The sequence below is a fragment of the Perca flavescens genome, chromosome 3, assembly GCF_004354835.1.
Source record: "Perca flavescens isolate YP-PL-M2 chromosome 3, PFLA_1.0, whole genome shotgun sequence".
Taxonomy (NCBI): Eukaryota; Metazoa; Chordata; class Actinopteri; order Perciformes; family Percidae; genus Perca; species Perca flavescens.
In genome coordinates, this window is record NC_041333.1 from 3,282,032 (window position 1) to 3,308,431 (window position 26,400).

At 42.6% G+C, this 26,400-nt stretch overlaps 1 protein-coding gene and 1 long non-coding RNA gene across 2 annotated transcripts in view; one reads left to right on the forward strand and one right to left on the reverse strand.

Moving 5' to 3' along the window:
* Window positions 1–26,400, forward strand: part of frem2b (FRAS1 related extracellular matrix 2b) — a 60,519-nt gene that overhangs the window by 30,037 nt on the left and 4,082 nt on the right. The window contains exons 4-20 of the mRNA XM_028573513.1: window positions 2,688–2,918; window positions 5,145–5,270; window positions 6,316–6,567; window positions 16,108–16,257; window positions 17,084–17,293; window positions 17,407–17,604; window positions 17,700–17,864; window positions 18,407–18,589; window positions 18,676–18,806; window positions 18,906–19,061; window positions 19,312–19,615; window positions 19,782–19,913; window positions 20,236–20,567; window positions 23,614–23,806; window positions 23,932–24,036; window positions 24,391–24,518; window positions 24,972–25,106. Coding sequence (XP_028429314.1) covers window positions 2,688–2,918; window positions 5,145–5,270; window positions 6,316–6,567; window positions 16,108–16,257; window positions 17,084–17,293; window positions 17,407–17,604; window positions 17,700–17,864; window positions 18,407–18,589; window positions 18,676–18,806; window positions 18,906–19,061; window positions 19,312–19,615; window positions 19,782–19,913; window positions 20,236–20,567; window positions 23,614–23,806; window positions 23,932–24,036; window positions 24,391–24,518; window positions 24,972–25,106 — 3,131 coding nt within the window. The remainder of the gene's footprint in view (window positions 1–2,687; window positions 2,919–5,144; window positions 5,271–6,315; window positions 6,568–16,107; window positions 16,258–17,083; window positions 17,294–17,406; window positions 17,605–17,699; window positions 17,865–18,406; window positions 18,590–18,675; window positions 18,807–18,905; window positions 19,062–19,311; window positions 19,616–19,781; window positions 19,914–20,235; window positions 20,568–23,613; window positions 23,807–23,931; window positions 24,037–24,390; window positions 24,519–24,971; window positions 25,107–26,400) is intronic.
* On the reverse strand, window positions 1,673–25,976 carry LOC114552593 (uncharacterized). Its single transcript, XR_003692193.1, has 4 exons — window positions 25,889–25,976; window positions 25,079–25,121; window positions 4,551–4,616; window positions 1,673–1,920 (listed from the first exon to the last, which is right to left on the reverse strand). It is a non-coding gene; the product is annotated as an uncharacterized LOC114552593 (long non-coding RNA).

The window sequence follows — 26,400 nt, forward strand, 5'->3', positions numbered from 1 at the left end:
AGCATCGCTACTGTTTTATTAATGGCTGCATTATAAATTAAAGAAGCGCTACATTGAACCTTGGATGCACTCTGTGTTGAGTGCCCAGAGAAAACATGCCTCGCATTTTCATAACGTCCAACATTTGTGTTGTGTACTTTTAAGCCCAAACCATAGCTGTTCAGAGTGCAGTTTTCTTATGATTGAGGCAGCATGAAGGAGAATGATAATGGATGAGGGAGAGTGATGTACCTCTCCATGCCGGTGATGGAAAGCACACAAAAGAAGCTGCAATTTAAATTGGACTTTACAGCGCCCTCAAAAGGATACTAATAGCAATAAAGTTTCTCTTTCTAAATGCACAAGTGGTGAAAGCTTATATGTTGTCCATTTCTCATTACACTAAGTGAGTACATGTTTACATCTTCAGACATTGATTCTTTGATTATACACCACTCTTTTTTTCTTTCTGTCAGTCTTATGAAATGGCTTTGGAAATATAGTTTTTCCAATTTCTTGCCAAGAAAAACATTTGCAGACCTAATTTAAAGATTGAACAGAAAATGGTTTTGGTGTGCTATTACATTAATGTCTTCTTGTATTTCACCTGCCAAAACCTTTTGCCTTTTTCTGCCATGTTTGGGATGTAACATGAGTAGGAGTATGTTTGAATCTTTAATAATTAATCTCGGTTTCAGTGAGAAACACGTTACCTAAAAAATCATTAATCAGGACAGATTCTTTTTTCACACATGCTTCTAAACATCTCTGCAGCATTCCCCCTGCAGGTACACAACTAAAAACAGCAGTAGCAAACTATGGGTGCCCATATAGTTCAGTTGGTAGAGCGGGCGCCCATTACTCCTCAGCACAGCGGGCCAGTGTCCGACTCCGACCTGCGGCCCTTTGCTGCATGTCATTCCCCCCTCTCTCTCCCCTTTCATATCTTCAGCATTCCTGTCAAAATGAAGGCCGAAAATGCCCCCCACAAAAATTCTTTAAAAAATAAATAAAATAAAGCAGCAAACTATTTTAATGAAGCAGCATAAACGGGCAACCTGAGAAGTCTGACAATTCAAGCCACCCATCTGCCTCAGTGGTGGGATGAGATAGTGACTGATCCTAGGCCAGTACCTTCTCATGAAGACTGGGGATATCTCCTCTTGCCCAGCCCTGCCTGAGTGAACACTGATCAGAGGAGCCCACTGGTGGTTCACTGGTCAATGTGCACACAGTGCAGGTGTCACCAGTTTGGAGGCTGCAGCGAGCCCACCTGCCGAGAAGCCTCCGAGTGAGTGAGTGATGTGGGCCATCCAATCCAGGCATTGTGCACGAGAGTTAAGAGCAAATCATACCTCTCCTCTCCTAGCTAGTCTTTGAAGATTGCTGATTTTTCAAGCTCCATTGAGCTTGACCATTTTATCTCAGCACATATGTGCAGGGGCCTTCTCCTTCTGTCTGTACTTGCATATCAAAGCCCACTTCTTTTTTATATTCATCAAAGAGAAGAATGGTAATTTTCCTAAAAGCCAAAACTTGTGCATTTCTCAATCTGGGGTCTTTTGAAGATTTTGTGTGTAGTTCTTATGAGATACTTCAGTTTTTCTTTTCTTTCTTCCTTCCTGGGTTGTAAACAAACAGCATTTATTTTTTATTTTTTATTCCCATTATGGTGCTTCATTTATTTAATATCTCCTACATTTATGGAAGCCTACAGGATTGCCTTGGGGTATGCAGCCATGCTCTTTCTATTGACTGTCAGACCCCTGCTGCTTGTTGCGTGGCCAGTTAGAAAAGACAATGGAGAGGTTGTGTGACATTTCACTTCAGTGCTCCTGCTCGACAGGAACCCTGCCAATGTCACAGCTATAGAGACGGTAGCCCCATCAAACAGCTCGCATGCCGAAGGTCAGGCAACGCATGTCAGCCTCCAATCCACTGCTGCTGCAACATAACAAGGCAGACATAAGGGTTCATTGGCTTTATTCCCACTACAGCCATTTGAAACACTGGGGTTGGGAAACTGCAGCCAGAAGATGGGCAGATATTGTCGTGTTAGACCACCTGGGACGTGACTTTTTCCTGGTTTTAGAGGCGATGAAAAACAGTTTAATTGCATCTTTTTAATTGACTGATTGAGTTTTTTTTTTTAACTTTGACCTTTTATAGTCACACATATCAGGATTCACAGATACTTTCAAGAAAAGTGCTTGTACATGAGTTCTGGAATAGAACAACATCAATAATATCTGATGTGGTAGGATGTCGAATCCCTACTGACCCGATTCTTTTATTACTTAATGACAACTCTAAATTACACCTGCTTGGGAGACAGAGGAAGATTTGGCTAGCCGGCTCAACCGCAACCAAGAAAATGATAGCTCAACCCACCCCCCACTCGCTTTGTATAAAACGGTGGTTGGTGTATTTTCTAGTCATAGTTATGCTTGAGCTCTCTACGGCAAGGACTAACAAAGCCAAGTCATCTACTATAGACCTATGGAAAGGTGTAGCAGCACAAGTATCAGTCCTAATGACCTCAGCATTACAAGAAGTAGAGGAGGGTGACTAGGCAAGGTGTGAAACTAAAACCTGACCAAGGTGATACATTCTCTGATATGCCTGATGTTTGGTATTTTCACAGGTTTAGCAGAAGTTACATGATTTTTATAATAATAAAAAATTTTTTTCTCCATGTCATTCTTAAGGTATAGGCACAACGGATGGCACTGCAGAAAAGGACAAAGATTTCCAGGGGAAATCTCAGAAACAGGTGCAGTTCAACCCAGGCCAGACCAAGGCCACCTGGAAGGTCCGGATCCTGTCAGATAGCGAGTATGAAGTGTCCGAGACCTTCCAGATCGTTCTGTCTGAACCGGTGATGGCAGCCCTTGAATTCCCACAGTTCGCTACTGTGGAGATCCTGGACCCTGACGATGGTCAGTAATGACACGTTTACACTTATTTATCTTGCTTAGAATGTTGATTGTGTTTAGTGTTTTAGTTCTTTCTTAAAAAATAAAATCTAAAACAAAAATTGGCAAGGTACCTTGCTTTTTGCATTTTTGGGGGATTTATTGCCTATAATGCAACACACTCAGGTCATAATTGGAGCTACAATAGAGTTTGACAGCAGAACATTTTCCAGCTATTTGAAATATTGTTTAGCGTTTGATGTTGGGTGTCTTAAATCATATGACATTGTTTTGCATGGATGTTCAACAATCATACAGAAAGAAATCCATTGTAGAAAGGGATGAAGATATCAGTTATATTTTGAATAGGGGGCCGCAGCCTCAATGGCCTGCACACCCATGATAAACTAGTTGGCTACTATAAGTGCCAGCAACAAATAACATATGGTTGTGCTTTCTCGGTACATTAGAACATGACAAATCTATAAAGACAGAGAAAGAAGGCAATGCACTTTAGGGAAAGTATAAACCAATACAAAGTCATTAAAATAGTCCACATCTTAAGGAATGTACTGAATATCTTAAGGAATGCACTGAATTTTAAGTGCATTCGTTGCAAAGTGCAGTCTTTTCTGTTTACCTAAAGGTGAATCTTTTTCTAGCAGCAGATATTTCAGAATCATTTTGCCCTCATCTCAGCTGTAATCATGTTCTGGCTAAATGCTTCTGTCTATCTTCTGAGGGCATCAGAGCTCGATATTGTAAATACAAAATATGTTTACATGAAGACTGAATGTTGAGAGAACTAACAACATCATGCACCTAACCTTATTTATGGAAACAGCTACATCATGAGTAAAAAGCAAACCATGTTTATGGGCAGTATTTTTCTTTTCACAAGTGTAGATAAAAATTGTGAAAAGGATATATGGAGATAACCAAGCTGACCGCCCTTGCATCTGAAATGAGCTCTACAAGAACAGATGAGCGGTGGAAACAGCTCGACTGTGATACAGCTGAGTTACTGTAGAGATGTATAAATATGGATAATTATCCTCCTCATCCCATAGGGCTTCATTGGGTGAAAGGGAAGAATTTGCTGTCAACAATGCATGCTAATTATCAAGTTTAGTTGGAACATTGCTGCCCAAAACCCCAGTCTCTGGAGGGCAATCAACAAAACTGGCAGCTATCTCTCTGCAAGATGTGAATTTATTAGTTCCTTATGCCTTGAAAAGACATTGTCTTCCTACAGCCATATGTCCATTATCATATCATTATACTGTTTACTGTTTCAAAAGTTTGAAATATTTTTGCCTCACGAGGTCAAATAAACTCTGAAGGCTCATACAAAAATGTATTTTCTTTTGTTTCTTTTCACTGAGAGCAGAATAATAGAATAGCCCAGGGGCTGCCACCATGAAACTGTGAAAAATAAATGATTTCACACCAGACAGGCTAAAGTGGCTCAGACTGAAATGAGCTTAGCGTTTGAATCAAGAAGTGAAGAGTGGCCACATCCTCCTGGTCCTCAGGAGGGAAAAGGACGGGTCAACACCGTGTGAATGTGGGTGACCATGATGCTCTCTGAGAGGCAGACAAAGCCTCTGTCTGAGCTCGGTGGATTTCAGGGGGGAAATTTTGAAAGCTCATTACCTTTCTGGTTGTCATGTGCAGCTCAGAGAAGGAAGGAGACAAAGAGATGGAGAGCTGCCAGTAAAACTGTTGAGTGAAAAAACAAATTGTTTAACGCGTCTCTGCTTGCAAACCGAATTAACACACCTTTTTATTCTAGCCAATTTATGGGGGTAACTAGACTTCTTATATGAAAGTGTGTGAGACGCTGATTTGTACACAAGGATTCCTTACTCTTTTCCTAAACAGCATTATATTACAGATAACATTTTTCCACATCCACGTCTCTCTGTGCATCGCTGTAAGACGACTCTGGATTGGAATATTTGCTGCAGATGAATAAACAGTAGATGGGTTTTGATTATACGTGATGGAAGCACCATCAGAGGAGCTGTAATGAGAGCTGTCATTGGTCGCAGTGTGTAAGCTGCAACGCCTGCAAGCATGTGTATACTGTCACTTATGCATTGAATATGCCAGAACACCGATAATACACAAGCTATTTCCTCGTACCAAAAGTCAGATAAGATTTAACATAAAGGTAATTAACTCCAATAATATCAATGCACTATGTCAAAGTAATGATCTAATGTGGTTGATTTGTCTCATGTACAGAGTCAACAGTGTTCATACCCTCAGCTGCATACAACATAGAGGAGGACATTGGTGAGCTGCTTATCCCAGTGCACAGGAGTGGAGATGCCAGTCAGGAGCTCATGGTCATCTGCTACACTCAGCAAGGTAACTTTTAAAGGGGAGTTTAAAGGGGCGCTATGCAGTTTTGGCCATTTCTTCGCTGTTTTATCGCTTTTTGCTGGCAGGTTTCTCTATAGAGCTCCCCCTACAGCTTCATAATAGATATTTGGCAGCTCCTATGTTTACTCGTGTCTAACTCCTCTCTCGGTCAGTCTGCCGTTTCCTCTTTCTCTGTTCCTCTGACAATGCTTTCCTAGCTTTCTGCTTCTTTTTAACCGGCTCAGCCATGACGATAGTGTGAAAAACTCCATTGCTACCTTGTTAGCCGGTTCCTGAATGGGCGTATATGTGCGCAGTGCCGTGAAGCAATTTTTTACATCGTGAGATCTGATATCACGCCATACTTCCTGACGGCGGCCCGCCGGACGAAAATTGCAAGGGTGGTTTTTCCGCTCACAGGCACTAGGGGGGAGCGAGACCACCACCATTCAACCCGAAAAAAGTCATATAACCATTCCAATAACTCCGAAGCTGTTCAGTTAAGGTAAATTAAGCTAAAAAAAAAAAAAACTGCATAGTTCCCCTTTAAGTGGACATAGGATCTTTAACATTAAAAGCATGGTTTTAATTAGCGTAGGTATTTTGCCAGCGGTAACGTTATTAGTGTTATAAAGTAAAATTAATTTAGTTGGCAAACTTACAATTTGAGCAGGCAGTGAATATTTATACACATAGGTCACTGTTTTTTTTTTCCTTCTTTTTCCTCAACCTATTGCTTAGTTTTATTCACAGTTTATTCATATCAACACTGTCCAAACTGCTCCAAATTCCAAACGCCAAGTTCATTGGGTACCCAGCAATTCACCCGCCAAGTGTGAAGTAGATTGGATGAAGGGTTGTCGAGGTATTTAAATGACAACCAGACACACAGACGCACACAGACTCGCGCACGCACGTTCATGAAAAACAATTTCGGTGGAAAAGAAAACCATATTTATGTATTGATTTGTCATGTGAAAAACACACTGTATTATGGCAGAGTCTGGATCATTAACTTTGCTTTCTGTAATCCTGTTTTCTGCCCACTCAGTTTCGGCCACAGGCACGGTCCCCACCACGGTGCTGTCCTACTCTGATTACATCTCCAGGCCTGAGGACCATCGCAGCATCCTGCGCTTTGACAAGGGAGAGGTGGAGAAATCCTGCCGGGTTGTGATCATTGATGACTCCCTGTATGAAGACGAGGAAAGCTTCAATGTCACCCTCAGCATGCCCATGGGGGGCCGTCTGGGCTTAGAGTTCCCCGCAGCTAGAATCACAATCATTCCCGATATGGAAGACGGTAAGATGACATTTCACTGATCATGAGTGTGAAATGGAATGCAATACGGTGTCATATTCTGTGCAGGTACAATGAATTAAAGGGCTTTGATTATTGAATCACTTCGTGGCATTTAGAGACGTAAGGTTTTTCAATTCTGATTAAAGCCTCAACAAAAGGCAGCGTGAATGGGTTTCTTGGCAAGAAGGGCTTTTATCGGATTTAGTTTGAGGTGCTACAGTATTTGTGTATATGTTATGGCTGGTTTGGAAAAAAAGTGCTAAATGTTTTTTAGAGAAATTCAAACAGTTTGGGAGACACATGGCAAATATGTTTGTGTGCATGTGAAATGCGTGTTGGATTTCTTTTTTCTTCGGTGTGCGTTTGTGCTTGTCTGACAGTGCCTCGGAGAGCAAGCGTTTGAGTGTGCGAGCCTCCTTCCTGGAGGCGAAGCCTTTATCTCGTATCTGCAGGCTCAGACTGGAGGGCTGATAGTCTCCCATATCTTCCTGACGCCTCTTTGTTCCCCAACACCTGACGGCCATTCCTTAGTTCCCTATCGCTCTGACGATCTCCGGAAGCACTGCAGTATGTGATCACAGCCAGGCAACACTAGAGCTGAAAAAAAAAAAAAACGGCATGATTGCCGTCTTTCTTTTTCTTGAATCAAAACCATTTTGAGCTCCATTATTGGGGTGATGGTGCAATATTTAATTCAGCATTCCGTTATCTAATTGCTTGGTTTAAGTAGTTGGAAAGTCGTGACCATTGGGAAATGTAATGTAATTGAAATAAGCTTCTCCAACTGCTCAAAATTAGAGTCTTCCGGCAGGAGGCCGTCCCATTACATGCTGCTGAAAATGTCATAGACTTTAATGTTAACTAAAGTAAAAAATATCCGGATTTCATCACAGCATAGCACTGATCCAGTTAGCTAATGACCAACGTCCAACCTGAAACAAAGGTTGTTGTGGTCAGTGACAATGGTCCTGCTGTTGGCACCTTTGCCGTCAACATGGCAACTGATGAAATAATCACATTCATTATTGAGAACCTCCAGTGCTTTAGCATCGCAGACATATTCAGTGCTGCATTTCCCCTCCCAAGAAATGTATTCAGACATCTGATAGTGTTGGGGATTTCCCTCCACGCAGAGACTAAGTTTCTACTTTCTTTCTTGGGCCCCCGCTTCTTCTCCCGTAAGTCTCCGACTGTAAAGTTTCTTCTCACAACACCCGCCACAGTGGGGGCCACTGTATTATGTCTCGTCCTCATTTGCTCTCACGCAAAGCGGTACATTCTGCTCCTGTTTCACTTATTATTACTCAATGTACTTTGCTCGAGGCCACTGTGACCCTACCTATCTTATAGTTATGGCTTAAGCTAAATAAGCATACACCAAAACACACTTGGGGCGCTATCTTGCACCCACTTGTACATCATTCCTATTTTGCACCCGACACACAGCGGACTTTTCCCTCCACAGACTCACGTCGGTAAATTAGGGAATGAACTTGCGCTCCCGGGGGAGGTTCAGCAAAAAGGGGAGGCGTGTTCAGGCGCAAACGTGCCCTGGTGCTATTTTGCAGTTTCGGAAAACGATTCCGCCACGGACCAGGAAAAACCTGGTCTAAAGTCAGTGGTGCGTTATTCAGATGCTATTTTAAGGGTGCACGCTTGGTCGTAATGTAGTGTGCACACCGCGCACACACTTTGCCTCTCTCAGATACACGGACGCAGCAGTTCCCATTTTTTCAAACCATACATAAATACAAGGAAAAATATGACCTTGTTTTACACAACATTTCCATGAACCATGGATGTGTTGATGACATAAATGAGGAAATATTAGAGGACTTAAGGAGATGTGATGTTGAACTGCATGTGCTGATGCCACTTAACCCAAATGCCCCAGCAACAGCACGGGAGAGGAGAGACAGAAGAGCTGCATCGTCTATAGTGAGGTAATCTCGGTCTAATGTTAGACTACATTGCAAAAATATCACCATGCATTCATAACCTCGGGATTCAGTGAGAGTGAGCCCAAAACATCGGAAAGTATGTTTTTGTGACATTGTTTTATTTACATTTTGTCAAAAAGAAAAATCAATAGCAAACGTTGGTCTCCTTGGCTGTCAATCGCTCCTGGCGGGCGCCCATGAATATAATTTATTAAGAGCATGTGCCTAGCAAATCCGCCATTATAATAGCAATCCGCCATGGAACAAGTGTTCCTGCTTTTAAAGGGAATGTGAGGTAACGCTCTGATTGGTTTATTGCACGTTACGCCCAAACCACATCTATGAGTAATGTAGCTACTTCAGACCAACTCATTTTAGATTTGCGTCGGGTGCAAGAGTCATTTATCCCGCCGGTAAAATAGCAACAGCGCCCGAGATCCGCCCACAAAGCTACTTGCGTTTGTTCGTTTGATACTTGTGTTTCAGAGCGTTAAAATAGGGCCCTTGGTCTCTTACGGAAACCTTCTACATTCTTATTATATTTATCTGCAAATAGTAAGAACATTATTCTACAATAGTTTTAGATCATATCATAAGGATTTGAATCATGTGTCCATGAACCTGTGCTGAGGATGTCTTGTTTTCGAGGCTACTGCAGCAGCAGATAGCAGGCTGTGTAACAGGTAATACTCCTCTTATATTCCTGTGAGATTCGAGGCAAACACACTTCAAGTGGATTTGATCGGCTTGAGGAGGTTACGTGGATGGAATGTTTTCTGACTGTAGCAGCGTCCGCCCCCGCTGTAACCTGAGAGTGAGTACAGGGCCTTCTGACCTCCGCTGCTCCTCAGTATTGACTCCACACTGCAAAGGCAGCTGCTGAGACACAGGTTTTTAATAGGATGTACAACAGTCGGTCCTTCCGGCATTCAGCCTCTTACCACTGCAGTTATTACATTTCCAATTATGGATGGCTCCGACTCCAACGGTGTAAGTCATGCATGTCTTTACAACTGCCAGAGAGCTCATTGTTCGGAGAAGTTATTGATTAATGTCTTACTAGGACCATCTGACTCTGTCACATACGGTTGCTTGTCCTTTACATTTAGGATGTCAAGGGTCAAGGCTGTTTGAGAAACAGGGAGGCTGACAAAGTACATACATATTAGGAAGTACTAGATAAGATTAGCCAACTTGCAGATTGCTTTAGAAGTAGTCTCATAAAAACAAAGACAAAGGGTTAATGGTTTAAGAAACTACTCCCTCAGTGGGGCACAGTTTTCTTCAGTTTTCTTCTTTATCTTCAGGTTCATGCATTGCTGCTTTTTCCATAGTGTTGGAAGGCAAATTCTTTTTTTATGATTGCCTCTGGTTCGTAGAGTCAGCCAGTGAGTAACTGTTATAAACAATGACTTGCCTGAGTAATCACATTTTTGTAGCTTGAAAAGTCAATTAATTATAAAATATACTAAGAAACGTTCTGTCTCTACATATCTCCAAGGAGACTTCCTGACAGGCATTTGCCTACATTAGATCTTGTCAGTGGTATTATCAAACAGACAGAGGAGAAAAGAAGGCTCAGTGCATTTATAGGATTAACTTGATTCAGACTGACAACCAACGTTATCAGTCTGTACTCGGCGTTATTCCTGCTTTATCTGCAATCATGTCATCTGTACCTCTGGCTTTGTCAGGGTGGCTGAGTGACTGAATCAACATCTTCTTATGCATATCAGCTGTCAGAAAGCACCCAACTCACAAGGGTGCCCATTGCCTCATACAGCATGATTGTACGGGCCAGACTACTACTCCTTTTGTGGAAACATTGTTTATGTCAAATTGTGATTCTGTTGTCAAGACTTTCAGTGACGTTGAGACATACAATGCCTCGAGCTGTTGTCCAACAGCTTGGTTCCTTATTATAGTGACACGAGTACCTGACATCAGTTTGACTGCCTGAACGCACACACAAACACATAGGGGCATGAGGTGTTTAAGTTGCCTCCATCCACTGAATAATTGGAACGTGAAGAGAGGGGGTGGGGAGGAATAACGTGATGCCAAGCCTTCATAGCTCCCTGAAGGAGGTGATAAAGAAATGCATAGAGTACTGATGGTAAAGTAAATGGTAAATAGCTCTGAGGCAAGCAGTACAAGACCAATCTCCTGTCTGGAAGAGTAGAATGGCAGCAGGAGATTTATTAGCTATCCTGGCTTGGTATTGAAAGTAAGTACAGACATACTCCAGGTTCCTTTCCTAACTCCACTCCAGTATATGTGGAAAGGGAGGCAAATGGGGGCATCACATCCTTCTTTGTCATCCCTCTTGCAGCAGTAGCCGTCCAGTACACAGAAGGAAGGAGTCGGTGCCTGGCCGAGCACCTGGGCCTGCCTGCCTGAGGTCTATGCTCTATGCTGGGGCTCCCCAGGAGGGCTTTCAGCGGCTACACCGCACTATGCACTCAAATAGTTTAGAAACACACACTACTGGTATCAGCAAAAAAGCATGTCAGCAATATGTCTTCTTTTCAAGCCAGCAAACCAGAGTAGCATAATATGATGAAATAAGAAGCCACAGGGCACCAATGTATGCACTCCCTACTCGGTGCAAACACGCACCTTGTGCGGCCACCTACGTAGGTACGAACACATGCAAGAAACCACACAAGTGCAGTAGGAGGCGGAGCTCGTATTGTCTGCCAAATGTCTGATGTTACCGTTACAAGTTATGGGAATCTATATTGAGAATGTTTATAGCTTTGACAACTAAATTAGTTGATGTTTATTGCAGTAATAACCAGTTTTGTAAAAAAAAAATAAAAAAAAAATAAAAAAAAACTGCCACGGAAGAGAAGAAATGTTCTTTCCAAAAAAAACATTCATTTCACTAATAAGCACACCTTCACCCGCAGAGAGAGAGAGAAAGAGAGAGAGAGTAATTAAAATTAGCTCAGTTTGAAATGAAAACCACCAGGCTCTAACATGGCACAGGAATTGTTATTCATGCCTCTGAAGGAACTTTGTTGGCAACTGATCTCAGACAGTAAGTGTAACCAAACCAAGAAAATCCCGCTGGGTGGTCTTCAGACTTTTCCCAATTTACATATTTGGGTTGACATAATTTATTCAGAAACAAACCATTTAATAGTATTACATTTAGTTAATTTGCTTAATGTCCCCCTATGTATAAACCCATAATTGAGTAGTGCTATTCTTTGCCATTTGTTTTGACTTTAAATGCATGTCTATATGCCTTATGTTAATCCTTAGAATTGCAGTCATTGAATCAGTGATCAGTGATCTTCAATCACTGCTTGCTGCATTGTCAGTATGAAAGTTCAGTTAAGAAAACCATTTACAATTAAAATAATCAGTTGGAAATGTCAATTTTTGGATAATCCAAATCCGAAAAAAAACAAGTACTTCATCACATTAATGCAAAATTCCTTTAAATCAAATACTGCCGAAGCACTTTTGCTAATTGATTGATAACATTTTCAGCAATACTATAATATAAGCAGATATTTAAGGGATGGTTACCTTGGAATAAATGATATATTAGACTTTTTGATGGATGACCCTCATTCCATGGTACACAGTGTGTTTGTGTGTGCCTGACAAGATGCATTGCTACACTGAGAATGCAAGCAAAGGAAGTTGTTGGGCATATATAGGTAGTGTAAAGTTACAATATTTGCCCACAGTCACAGAGACCCATGCAGGTTCAGTTCCCAACAGCTGTGCCTCCAGCTGTTCAAACCTCCAACAAACACAATTGCCAGGCTACACAGGTGCGACGGTCGGGATGGATCATCGTTTGCCTCCTGTACCTTCGATCCCTGCTGCTTGTTCAGGTTGTGTGCTCAGTAAAAACTCAGCAAACCCAGGTACAAATGATCAGCTGGTGACACTTGGCTAGATTACCAAGGTGGTAAAGATCATGGGCTCTGTAAACTATAGGCCCTATGTGTGTCACCTGGTCTTGTGCTAATTTAATTTATTGAAAATTTGTTTAAAAATATGCACCACTACACCAAAGTATAAACTGACATGATGAGGGTGTTTTTCAACATAGGAATACCACACACCGTGTACAGAGATTGGGAGGAATGGGTTTTAAAAAGGCACCAAGCAGGTCATTTAGCTGTGGGCCCACTACCAGGTGAATCCGGTCATGCTATTGGAGGAGGCACGTGGATGTGTAGACACTCCGATGTAGAAGTGGCTAATGCCAGAGACAACTAAAGTGGAGAGGACAAAGGGGTAGAAATAATCTACCGTAAAAACAAACAATAAAGATGAGGAATCAAGTAAAAAAGATAAACAGAAGCCAAGAACTCAAGATAACAAGTAAGGACACAACAGGACTGGTGAACAGAATCGAAATAACGGCAGTAAACATGAGGAGGTACAAACTGACACGGTCAATAAAAACATAAAACGGACTATGGTGATTAGTGGGAAACTATGAATGCAAAAGGTTATAGCTGGTTGTATTATGTTGCTTATAAAGAGATCTAAACACAGCCTAATAGCCTTTCGCACTCTTGATTCTGTCTTCTTCTCAACACCACACACACACAAACACACCGACGCCACCAGCTAATGCAAAATAGATACACAATACTATTGAGCTGCTGCTGAAAATGGGTTTTTGCCAAGCTTATTGCTAATGTTGACAGTTTTTAGAAGAGGCACATGAGTTATGTTTCCCTGTTTTCTGTATAAAAAAGGTAAATCTTCTGGCAACTTGGCACTTAAGACTGTAAAGTTTACAAGCTGTCCAGGCATTCTACAGTAGCATGCATCGGCCAGCTGCTATCCTCAGAATACCTGCTATTTTCCCAGCGGCAGACCATCTGCACATAAACGTCCACACCCTTACAGTTTCCACGTTTGGCTACCATGGGTTCGGAGAAACTTGTCTTTTCTTGCAAAGATAATTGCTGTTTGATATTGACTCTGCTTCCGGGAAAATGTTTTTGTGGTTGGGGCTGTAAGACATGAGAATGCTTGTACAGCAGGTCTTCACTCGTGTATTTATAGTCTTGTGTCAGTTGCCTGTAAATTTTCCTCTGGTTCTGAAGGTATGATTATGAGCTGTTTTAAAGATGGGCGGGTTCCGTGCGTGTGCAGTATATCCTGGACGAGGATGAAATAAGGGGGAACCCACAAACCCTGTCATTATGTCTCACCTGGATTTCCATTAATTCTGATATAAACAGATGTCCAAAGTACTTGAGCAGAAAGGTGCTGACTTTAATCAACAGCTTTGAGACACTCAATCCAGAGCCTCCTTTGAAAATTCAAACGTTTCTCATAGTCGTCAACGGTTAACGTTGTAGATTATTCTGTATTGAATATGGAGCTGCTTTTCATGCTTTTGCACACAGTGCAGAGGAGCATTTGCCAGGGCTCACTTGGATCTCACCATTAGAGAAGCCACTTAGCGCTGTGGGAATGTCACGCAAAGTTCAAGTAGAATCAAGCAGTCAGTGGGAGTGTAACAGTCCCCTTCGGGATGCCTGTGTCTCTCCTTGTGCTTCTTATTTTATTCTATGTCACACGTATGCAACAGTGAAGATACTGCTTTTGTTTGGCTTTGTTATTCTGGCATATTGCACAACAAATTGTCTGACATAATGAGAATACGTAAGGTGCTCTTATTTCTGACTTACTGTAGGTTTTGTAATTTTAATTTCTAAGAAGAAAAGTGAGTGGTTAAGCTACTCAATGGCTGTCCTAACACGTCATGTATTAACTATATACAATCTAATCTTATAAATCAGTTAAATTAGTTGGGTTTTTTTGGAAGAAATGCAAGTGATTACACCTTACATAAGCACAAAATAGCTAGGTCTAAATCTGGATCATCTCCATTTCCATTCAGGTAACCCTAGATGGACCGTGTGGCGTAGAAGGCTGCTGCTGGCTGGGCTGATGGAGCCCAGGAGCCAGTGGTTTACCTTTCAGTTAATGGGCCGTAGCTCTTTGAAGCTCACCGTTTGTCTGCTTCACAAACCTTATCTGATTACTGGACTAGTACAACAGAGTCTGAGTTCCTGGCTGCCATCCTCCGGCTAGTAGATCTGATTACTCCTCCTGTTGGGGAGCCTGTGCAGGCAGCCAAAACCATCTTTGTTTGGTTTCTCTGTGGGGAGAAACTCTGGCAGCTGCAAGCCTCTTGATGCAGCACTCATTGTCCCGGCTGTGCTCTCAGGACAGATTAAAGCATAAAAGTTTGCTGTCCTTTGCTTGGTCTTAGGGGAAATATTACTTGAACCACAGAAGTGGCTCCTCTGTGAACCACAAAGGCTTTGCCTAAAAAGCAACGCGTCTTATCTTGTTAATATAGAGCTGTTACAAGGCAAACTGAAACAAAATATGCAATATCATCTGAGACTCCGATTACTTGGAAGAATAATGACAGTGCAAAATAATAAACACATTTTTCTTGATCACTAATTGTGCCTGGCAGCACTGTTGACACTGAATCCCTTTATTTTCTTCCTGCTCTTGTATTTTGGTTTCATTAGATAACATTATCATCACGCAGTTACAGCAGTATGCATTTGATTTTCTTCCAAGCACTTATTGCTCAGTTCCACATTCCCACCCTCCTTTTTTGCCGCACACTGTGTGATGAGAAGCAGCTAAGTATCGTTTTGTAGATGCAGAGTTCCATTGTCATGGAAACGACAACTCTGCCCATAGCCATAGTCATTCACTTAATTTATTCATTATTTGGTCACAGTTGCTTTCAAAAGCACAAGGTTTTTACTGCTAGTCGTGGCTTGTTCACATTAGTTATAATAACAGCGATGTATTTGAACAATTATGAGAATGTATGCATTTTGTAACTAAAAGCTGCTTTTCGAAATGGTTTCAGCTTGTGGCTGCTCAAGTTATTTCTGTATGGCTGTCAGGGACCATGACTCCCTGCGGTTAAAGTCCATAAATTGTCTCTTTGTGATGGCAGTTCTTACAGTGTTACAGTCGCTGACTGCACCTCGTATACAGAGGTCCCTTAAGCAACCGTTTCACAAGCAGCATGACATGAGAGAAAACAGACTCTGAAAGGGTTAAATAGAAAAATAGTGGGTGAGTTTGGCTGCAGTGAAATCTCAGCTCATAGAAATACTAATTGCAGTCAGGCAGGCCTGGGCTGGCACACCGAGCTCTACATCCCCCAGACCTCCTGTCAGGCCTCCTGTCTGCCTCTCAGACCGTCCGCTCCACCACCACGCTCACCCACAACCAAACTCAGGTTGCTTTTCATCTTTTAAGAATCAATGAATCAATACAGATGTAGAAATCCCCCCCCCCAAAAAAAATAAAACATCATCCAGGAAGTTAGAAAGTGTTGTTTAAGGGCTACAATTACAGTGTTGACTACCTTCTGGCGTTTGCGATGGAAACATTCTCTCAATTTCTCCTGTAATCAGAGGTAATCTCACAGAGTACGCTGGCTATTATAGATTCAACTCAGCAATTGCAACAGGCGGTCGAGTATCCGGTTATTGTGAAACAGCTTAAAGATGATTATGGTTTACATCCTCCCGTGTGCTTTTTTTACTCCTTGCTTTGTTGTTCTCCCCAGCTCCCATCTTCTACTTTGGCAACACTCACTACCACGTGGATGAGAGCGATGGCTTCGTGGAGGTGCAGGTATGGAGGACGGGGACCGATCTTTCCAAAGGTGGAACCGTCACAGTGCGCTCCAGAAAGACAGATCCTGTCTCGGCGGAGGGTACGTGTCCCCGCGAGGCGCCTTTCTCTGACAGCTTGGTCTAGTTAGCGCTTAGAGAAATGTAAACCACAGGAAACAATAGACTTAAGTCATCACCCTGTCACTCTCTGTTTTCCTGAGCTCAAGAGTCCACTGGTGATATTAAAGCTGGAAATGTTAGGTGGAAGAACTGGGGAATGTAAACATTGTTTAAGGTTAGTGGGAGAGAAGTCAGGGCTTCTTCTGTTGGGCTTATGCCTTCTGGGCATCTGATATATACGACTGGTGGCTATATCTCCTCGAGCCTTCCCTACAGCCTCGGTTATCTCCAGCCCCCGGGCAGTCTTCTTCTCCCTCTTGTACAGATTCTTAACATCTCTGCTCTTGCTCCCTGATAACCGTAATAATAACTAGCATCTAATCATATGCAGAGTAGTGGAAATGCAAGCCCACACTTACGCACATAACTGGGTCAGAAGTACATGAGAAAAGCCTGCGGGCAAAGGGTGAGCTCTCAGTACTCAAGACTCTTCAAAGAATGGCAAATGAATAACCTGTTTGCGCTCGGGGAGATATCCAATTTCTCGCAGCTCTCCTTTAATCACGCAACAAATTCCAACCGTTCATGGCTATCAACCATGAGATAGAACGTGTCAATTTGTCAGCACACATGGTTTAGCCTTTCATCTTGCTCGCTGCCTGACATTCACAAAGGAATTATGAAGTAACATGAGAACTGCTGTCGAAATGAGATCGAGTGCTGTAGTCTGTTTGTATTGTATCCACTATATCTCATAAGCACTATGTTCTTTGAAACATTCCTGACCTATATTGTGCTGTGGAGCAGCTGGCGTGGATTACGTTGGGATCAGTCGGAATCTGGACTTTGCACCGGGGGTCACCATGCAGACGTTTCGTGTGATCATCCTGGATGACCTGGGCCAGCCGGTGCTGGAGGGGCCGGAGAAGTTTGAACTGGTACTCCGGATGCCCATGAACGGGATCCTCGGGGAGCCGAGCAAGTCTACCATCCTCATCAATGACTCCGTTTCAGACTGTGAGTAACAAAAATCTTGGCTTAAATCAAAATTCATTTAAAAACGGGTACACTTCACGATTTCAGATGTGTACACTGTATTATTTATACAGGGTTTAATTATGTTCTTCTAGTGCCAAAGGTGCAGTTCCGTGATGCTGTGTATGTGGGCGATGAGAACGCAGGGCAGATCTCAGCTACTGTATACCGTAGTGGAGATATCAGCTACAAGTCCACGGTACGCTGTTACAGTCGGCAGGGGACGGCCCAGGTCATGATGGACTTCAATGAGAGGCCCAACACAGATGGTTCCATCATCACCTTCTTACCAGGTGCTGTAGTAAAACCTAGCACACGTCTCTTTGCATGGGTTGTGTTGTCTTTACTTGTCCAATTCAGTATCTTTTTTCCTTCTCTCTCGTCTCAGGAGAGATTGAAAAGCCTTGTGTACTGGTACTAGTTGATGACACAGAACACGAGGAAGAAGAAGAGCTCCGTCTTGTGTTGGGAAGCCCCAAGAGTGAATCTCCGTTTGGAGCATCTATTGGAAGGCAGAATGAAACGCTCATCAAGATAAAAGACGATGCAGATAGTAAGAATGCTTTGTTTTGCGGTTATACGTTGTCCTTTGAAATAGTTCTGTTTAAATGGCCCCATGTGCAGAATATTTACATGAGTAGAACATGTGTTAAAGCCTCTGAACACCCACACAGCTGATTGCAGTTATTCGGGCTGATTAGACCTCTGCTCAGGTTGAAGGTGGGCCTGTAGCTCAGATGGGAATTCATTAGGTCACAAATCTTTTTTACCAATAAGAATGATAAAGCGGTCATTTGCCCTGTCCTAACAGATGCAACAAAGCTAACAGGAGACTCAGGAAGATGTCAATCAGTCAGTCTATAGTCACTAACACAGTCAAGGGAAGAGGTCTAATCAGTTAGATTAACTGAAACCTATGTGTGGGCTTTTAAATGATCCCAATGGCATATTAGTTTGTAAAAACATTTTTTTACAATTTGTTTTGTCACCCCTGGAGCAGCACAAAAATGGGCTTTTACAGTGTTATGTGGTATGCTGTAATGTTAGGGTTATAGTTTACCAGCATGATTGAAACTATATGTCATGATTTCCCAGAGGCGATTATTAGGTTTGGAGAGACCAAATTCAGCGTGAATGAGCCGAAGAACAGCGGCCAAGTGTCTGTGGTGAAGATCCCAGTGCTGCGTGTTGGAGACACCTCCAAGGTCTCGGTTGTTCGAGTTCACACCAAGGATGGATCTGCTACCTCTGGGGAGGACTACCATCCCGTATCTGAGGGTAAATAACGATAGCACTTTTCTCAGAACAGCATTTATTTGAAATGTGCTCACAAAATATTGATCAAATCTCTCCCTTCTCTGCAGAAATTGTGTTCAAAGAGGGTGACACAGAGCACTATGTGGACGTGGAGATTTTATACGACAGTGTCAGAGAAATGAGGGAGGCATTCACTGTGCACCTGAAGCCTGATGAAAACATGGTGGCAGAGACAAAGGTGAAAATTACGCCAAATTAACAAATCATTTAACTGTCAAGTGTGCAACTACCTTCTCCGTGAACATCCTCCTAATTTCCCTTGCTTGTCAATCAACAGATGAGCAAAGCCATAATCTACATCGAGGAGACCAACAGCATGGCGGATGTCACCTTCCCCTCGGTGCCCAGAGTGGTGTCTCTGCTGCACTACGATGACATCGACAGTACTGCCGACTCTCTCCCTGTGGCCGGATACCCTGTCATTTGTGTCACTGTATGTCCCAAGTGATAGTCCAATGAATACTTAGTAGCATACTTTTCAGTCATTTACTCTGCTAATGATTCATTTAGCAAGACTTTCTGTCAGTGCAGCTTTACAGGTAAATACTGTTAATGAGGTAGTGATTAGCTGATGTGCCCACTTTGCTCAATTATCAGCTATCTTGAGGGCTCATCAAGAGTAATGCAGTGATTTTCTGGGTGCATTTCACTCACAAGCATCATTTCTTCGGTCTCTTTTCCAGGCCTGTAACCCCAAATACCCAGACTATGACAAAACAGGCTCCATCTGTGTAAGCGAGAACATCAACAACACCCTGACTCGTTATCGTTGGCTCGTCAGCGCCCCCACCGGCCCCGATGGAGTCACCAGCCCGATGAGGGAAGTTGACTTTGATACCTTCTTCACCTCCTCCAAGCTCATCACTCTGGATTCAGTCTACTTTCAGGCTGGCTCCAGGGTCCAGTGTGCCGCCAGGGGCGTGAACACTAACGGGGATGAGGGTCTGGAGCTCAGTAGCCCCATAGTATCCATCAGCGTGGACGAGGGTGAGTGCACCTCACTCTCGAGTCTGAAGTGTTTGTTCTCGCTCATGGAAAAGGCGATAAGCTGCTGCTGGCTGCATTTTGCTTTCCCCGACAGAAAATTGAAACATGAAAGAAATTTCTGTGGAAGGGGGAACAAAACGTTTGTTTGTGTATTGCGTGGTTGCAGGAATGTGCCAGCCTCGTGTCGCAGGCACAGTGGGGGCCGAGCCCTTCTCCGCCAAGCTGCGGTACACTGGAACAGAAGACGCAGATCACCCCAACCTCATCAAACTAACCGTCACCATGCCCCACATTGATGGTGAGAACAGCAGATTAAATGTCCAGAATAGTTCTCATCAGTGGAAATATCACTTTGACGTAGGTTGTTGCTTTGAAACCCCTGTCGAGCACTCGTTAGCCAATGTCTTTTACGGTTTACAGTAGTCGCTAACAAGCATCATCAAAAATGAAGCTACTTTTTCAAAACTCTTCATCATACAGACAGCATAACCAGAGTTTTGACAATGTGAATTTAGTTTTGACCAGTGCATGTTAGCAATCGAAGAATAAGGTACTTCAGTTAGTTTTTCTAACATTTCTATGCTTTACTTTCTGCCTGCCATATGTGTATCCTCCCTCAGGTATGTTGCCTGTAGTGTCCACCCGAGCCCTGTCCAACTTTGAGCTCACGCTGAGCCCCGACGGTACCCGTGTTGGCAACCATCGCTGCTCCAATTTGTTGGATTACGCTGAGGTCAAGACTCGCTACGGCTTCCTCACTGAAGCCACCAAAAATCCGGAAGTGATCGGCGAGACGGCCTCTTACCAATACAGCACTTTCCTCAGGGGATCCAGTACACTACGGTTCTACAGAAACCTCAACTTGGAGGCATGTTTGTGGGAATTCACCAGCTACTACGACATGTCTGAGCTGCTTAGTGACTGCGGAGGCACCATTGGGACTGATGGACAGGTAAGCAGCCCCACCTTTGAGCTTTAGCTCACCTCTGACCCCTTTTGTCGTCTCTAGACATGAGGAGCAACGAGTTCAATAAAGCAGCAGACCCCCTTGGCGATAGGAATGTGGACTCCACATTTTTTGGTCTTTTCTGGTCCCATTTTCATTTCGGAATCCTCCTGGATTTTCAATCCCAATTAATCATTTACAGGCATATTAAAACCCTGCGTCTGCCTACTTGGTTTTCCTTTAAAGATCCTAAAGTAAATATACGCCTGTGGCGAAGTCATCCATTATTGTCTGGAGACCTGTGTTGACCTGTAGTAATGACTAACCAGACACTCTGCTCTCTTCAATTCCTGACCTCTAGACCAGTTACTTGTCTTGTCGAAATGGCGAGTCAATAACCAGCAGCCTCATAACAATCTGCATTAGCCTATTCAGGTACTTGTACAATGTGTTAATTGTAGCAGCAGCTGCGATACGTGGAGCTGGAAGGAAGAAAATCTTAAAGCCCTCTGTGTCCTCCTGGCACACAAACCTTGCAGCCTTCAACATTTGCATTCACCTTGGAAAGCCACTGTTAGGTGACTTGCAGTTAATTAGGGTAGAGTGTTGATAAAGGCCGTAAGAGTGCACAAGGCACTGCATGGTGAAAACCTCCGCTACGCTCCCCACTGAGGATTATTAATTCAAGCCCTACAGCACTCGCTAGTATATTTTGGCTCTGTAGATATACGGGTATACGAGTGTATATTGGTTTGTTATTTTAATGGGAGTTTCTCATTTTATATGGCTTCAGGTTCATTTAATAACAATGACATCACCCAGGTGATAACAGCCTTTCTCAACAAGTGGAACTGTGTTGGCTGTAGCAACATGATGTAACATGATGAGAATGTGGCAGTAATACGCATGTCTTTGCAAGTAAGCAAGACTGCTGCATGCACAGCAATATTAACTTTACCATGAGGTTAAATCAATAATTCACATACTTTACATTAAATGGTGAGCACTTACTGACCGCATTGATCAGAGATAATCCAATCATTTATAAAAGAAAATAACGGAAAGTTATAAAAGAGATGAATGGCTTTGACCCTCGGACTACTTGCGGGGGTCGGCAACCTGCCATCTACGGAGCCCGCTCAGGCAGCGTTTTGTCTTTTTTGTGTCCCGCATTCTGTGAAGAAGGCAATGAGTACTAGCCAATCAGAGGCAGAGTAGGGCGGGTCTTTGCGAAATGCAGATGGGGAAAAAGTCAATCATACTACTGTAAATAACAGGCTTTGCTCCTGCCAGTGGCTGTGAAAGGGGTCATTTGGCATGCAGGTTTAAACATTTCCAAAAACCTCTCTTGCACACTTGATGCATGTGTGCCATTGGTTGAGCTACCGCGTGCCAATGGTGCCACTCGTGCCTGAAGTTGCTGACCCCTGACTTAAACATAAAAATCATTCCTGAAGAACACACATCTAGCAATAAAAAACCTCTTCTTGTCCCTATTGTCTTTTTATTAAAGGGGAGAATGGCATATGGTCTTGCACATAACTGTATGTAGAAGTTGTTGCTATGGTTACTGAACAGCGCAAAAGACAGTATGTACTGTAGATGCATAGACGCACAGTCTCAGGTTCAGTTTCAGGATATGTTAGGATCAATGGGTAAAGAAAGTGCCTTTTGTGAGTGAAGACAGCTCTGTGCAGGCCGGGGGCCAGTGTCATGTCACAGTGGAGGGCTTAGTGCCCAAGCTTAACAGGACCATAGGAATCTATTAAGGCCTAGCAGGATGTGTCAGAAGGCCATTCTGCAAATCATTTGCCTGATCGCTCAGCGCCCAGAGGCGTAGGCACGTCTCCACATGAACACCGAGCCGGTGCAGGCTCTCACAGGTCAGAGCAAAGTGCAGATACCAGAGACTTCTCCCTCTGACCACTTTAACCATTTTAGGGCAGCTCTTTTAGAGATGGGAAGTTTGGAGCAATTCAATATCCCCAACAAATGTAAATGTAGGCCATTCTGTGTTTGTTTTTTATGTTAACCAATTACAGCAATACATACACACAATTCAATCAGGAGAGACTTGTTTGCAGATATGCAAAAGGTTTAATGTACAAGCGCATGTAGCTGTATCGGAGATTGAACTCCACCGTTATATTAATACATTTAATATAGGGGTAGGGAACCATGATGTAACCCCCCGATGAAATCTAGTCTCCCCCTAGTGGCAGCAAATTTATTTGGCAGCCAGGGGGGGTCTAGGCACTCTCCGTTGACTTTCAAGCTGCAAAAACCAAATTTTGGTCAGGCCAATCACATTGTGTATAGAGTCGGTGGGCGGGGCTTATGGCTGCTGCTGCTGGGAACAGCGGACTTCTGGAAGACTTGGAGTTCAGCTTTTCTTTGAGAAAAGAACAAAGAACGGCACAGAAATCATTCTTAAAAAAGGAAGATGTGTTCGGAGTTTTGCCGACCGGATACGGCAAAAGTTTAATCTATCAACTGGCTCCGCTACCTTCTTCGTTGCTCTGCCTGGTTGTAGCGCTGTCCTATTACGTGCAGAGGGAATTTGAAAGACAACCTTTTATCCCGCCCCTCGGATCGAGCTCCGTCAATGGTGAGTTCCCAGACCCAACATCTGGATGTGGGTCTGGCTTGTTGAAGCACTATTCACAACAGAACTCAAATCAGCCATAATGGTAGAATATTTATCTCCAGAGGTATTGCACTTCATTCAGGACGTTTAGAACATCAAGTGAACTTACTGACGCCTACTTGAAGTTACCATTATCTGAATGATATCCCAGGAAAGTGGGCTTTGGGTTTAATAATACATGCGGCGCCAAGTCCAATAAATCAGTGGACTGATGCGCTATTCAGATCACACCTTGCTTAAATCAGCCATAATGGTAGAATATTGTTGTTTATCTTCAGAGGTATTGTACATGCACTTTATTCAGGGTGTCTTTCGGTTTTCCTCCTCATACCTTTATAACAAGGCTGTTATGAAATATGAGTTAATGTTTTTACTCCCTCTTAAACATGTTGCTTTTCACTGCAGGTATTGAATCTGGTCCAGTCCTATGTGACCCTACGAGTCCCGCTTCATGTGTCCTATGTCTTCCACTCCCCCGTTGGAGCAGGAGGATGGCAGCACTTTGACTTACAGTCGGAGCTGAGGCTCACGTTTGTGTACGACACTGCCATCTTATGGAGGGATGGTATCGGTAGCCCACCAGAGGCTGAGCTTCAAGGTAAGACTTGGGCAGTTTTGGGATATAAAATTACTATGACTACTTAAAAATTTTATGTTGACTAAATGTGGGATTGTAAATGACTTAAGGAGCCAAATTAAAGCCGCCTGTGATTGTCTTTGCAGGTGCCATGTACCCAACCAGTATGCGTATAAATGGCCAGGGACGACTAGTAGTCAACTTCCGCACTGAGGCTCGATTCAGAGGCCTGTTTGTGTTTGCTCATGCAGGTACAGGTTGTCATATAGAAGGGATGTACAGTTGTGTTTAACATTTTAAATATGATCGTATATAAGTATATGCTGTATAGCAAGCCATAATTGTTTATAACAAAAATAATTGTTGAAAGTGATAGAATGTTTTAAATGTATGGCTTTTACCTGTGACAATGCATTTCAAGCTATACTATAATCCTCTTTTCAAAATCTTATTTTTCACGAGTTAAAATTGATGGTATATTATTTGTTACTGTCAGTTATGTCTTGTTTTTTTTGAAGTATTTTAACTAGCAACTGAACTTGAATACACAAAGCTTTTTGAATCTTAAATCTACATATTCTTTAACTGATGTATTTTTCCATCAGCTTCACCGCTCACCTCCATGGTCATGTGTCCGGACCACCCTGGGTTGACCTTTAACCTCAGTCTTGTGAGGAATGAGCCAACCTACAACCAGCCCATCCAGCAGTGGACATTTGTCTCAGATTTTGCTGTGAGTAAACATTTTATTTGTTTTGCAGTAGGGCTGCACAATTAATCGCAGTTTTATCGAACTCGCAACATGAACTAGTGCAATATCCAAATGGCAAGGGGGGCACAATATTGGTTAAAGGCAAAAAATGTGTCAAACCATTCTAAAATGAAATATTGTGGTGCTGCAGAGACATCCCGGCCTACAAATCCTATCCTACAGACTAAAGAAAAAGTCTTTGTTTGGTACAGATCCTCCCAAAAATCACACTATAAATCAATTTTTATTTTTATATTTTTCAATGAAAATTAGATTAATGATACAAAAATTATCATTCCCTCCAATATCGTGAATCATATCGCAATATCAGTCAAAATAATCGCAATTAGATATTTTCCTGATATCGTGCAGCCCTATTTTCCAGTTTAATTGTTTTTACACCTAATTCTTAGCAAACATAATTTCCCTTCTCAGGTGCGTGACTACTCTGGCACATACACAGTGAAGCTGGTCCCCTGCACATCCCCTTCCAGCCTGGAGTACACCATCCCTCCGGTGTGCAACCCCAGAGAGCCTCTTACCTTCGACATGGACATCCGCTTTCAGCAGGTGACCTCGCCTTGTCTAAAATTACAGAGGGAAAAGTGGGAAGGTTTGTCGATTCTCGTGAGGAGATGTAGTCTGCACAACCAGCATTCAGAAAGAAACTGAGCATATTATTTTCTAGAATTAACATGAACTTAAAGATACATTGTGAGGCTCTGCCGTTTAACAATCAGATTACAGCTACTGTGATACCAAGACCTGGCTAAGAGAGATCATTTTTGAAAAGTGGATTACTTACATAAGGACAATATTTTTTTGTATTACAAGTTTTCTAAAATGTTATGTTTAAATGTGCAAATGAGGCATTTTCATTTGTCCAACTCAAAACAAGACCACATAATCCAACAAAAATGTCCACCTGACATGGCTCAAGTGCACCAGAGGTTTGACTTTGCAAGGGTTTTTAAGATGGATAACATTTCATTTCAGCTACACTAATGGTAATTAAGAATTTAACGTGTATTGATCAAGTCATCTATTTCACTTGGACTCACAAAGGCTTGTTTGAAATGGACTACTACTGTACATTTACAAATGAAGCCAAGCGATGTGGATTACACAAAGTATTGTAGTGAGCCCTTTACCTAACAAAAGAAAGGCCACCACTGCTGCTGAGTCATAGCCTATTTGTTTTAAATGCATGCAACAAATGATGAAATGTCCAGGGTTTTCAACACAAAGGCAGTTTCATTTCTTATTGTTGGTAATCAATAGTACAGCCAGTTTATTAGTTTATCTGTCTAATCTATCCAATCATAGACAAAGAAAAGGTAACATTCACCTACTGTCATTACTGCATGGTCAAAAAACTGTTTAAGAGTTCCAGAGTCAGCCACACCTGTGTGCAGTTACCTCCTGATTATAATACCTTCTGTCTAATGGACAGTGGAACACCGCCCCCCAGTGGTGGGAGGTTTAAAGCAAACACAAATTAAAAAACATTAACCAAAATGTCTCTTACAGGAAGTAATGAGTGGGTGAATTAATGAATGACTTGTCAACCTAAACCTTCTCCTTCATTCATTGCTTCCTGTAAGCCACACCTCTTGGCTCCTATTCAGTCATGTATTTTCTTGCCTCTCTCTGTTATCACATCATTGAAAAATCTGAGAGGAAACTCCCTCCTGGTTCACTCCATCTAATCAAGTATTCATAACACTGCAACTCTTCTCACTCACGCTGACAGGAACACATCTCTAATCAACAACCCTGTTTAAATCCATTTAGCTGCACCTGCAGTGCAACATGTCCAGCTCCTGATGCTGACGCTAACATAGAACCACCCCAGCATCAAAAC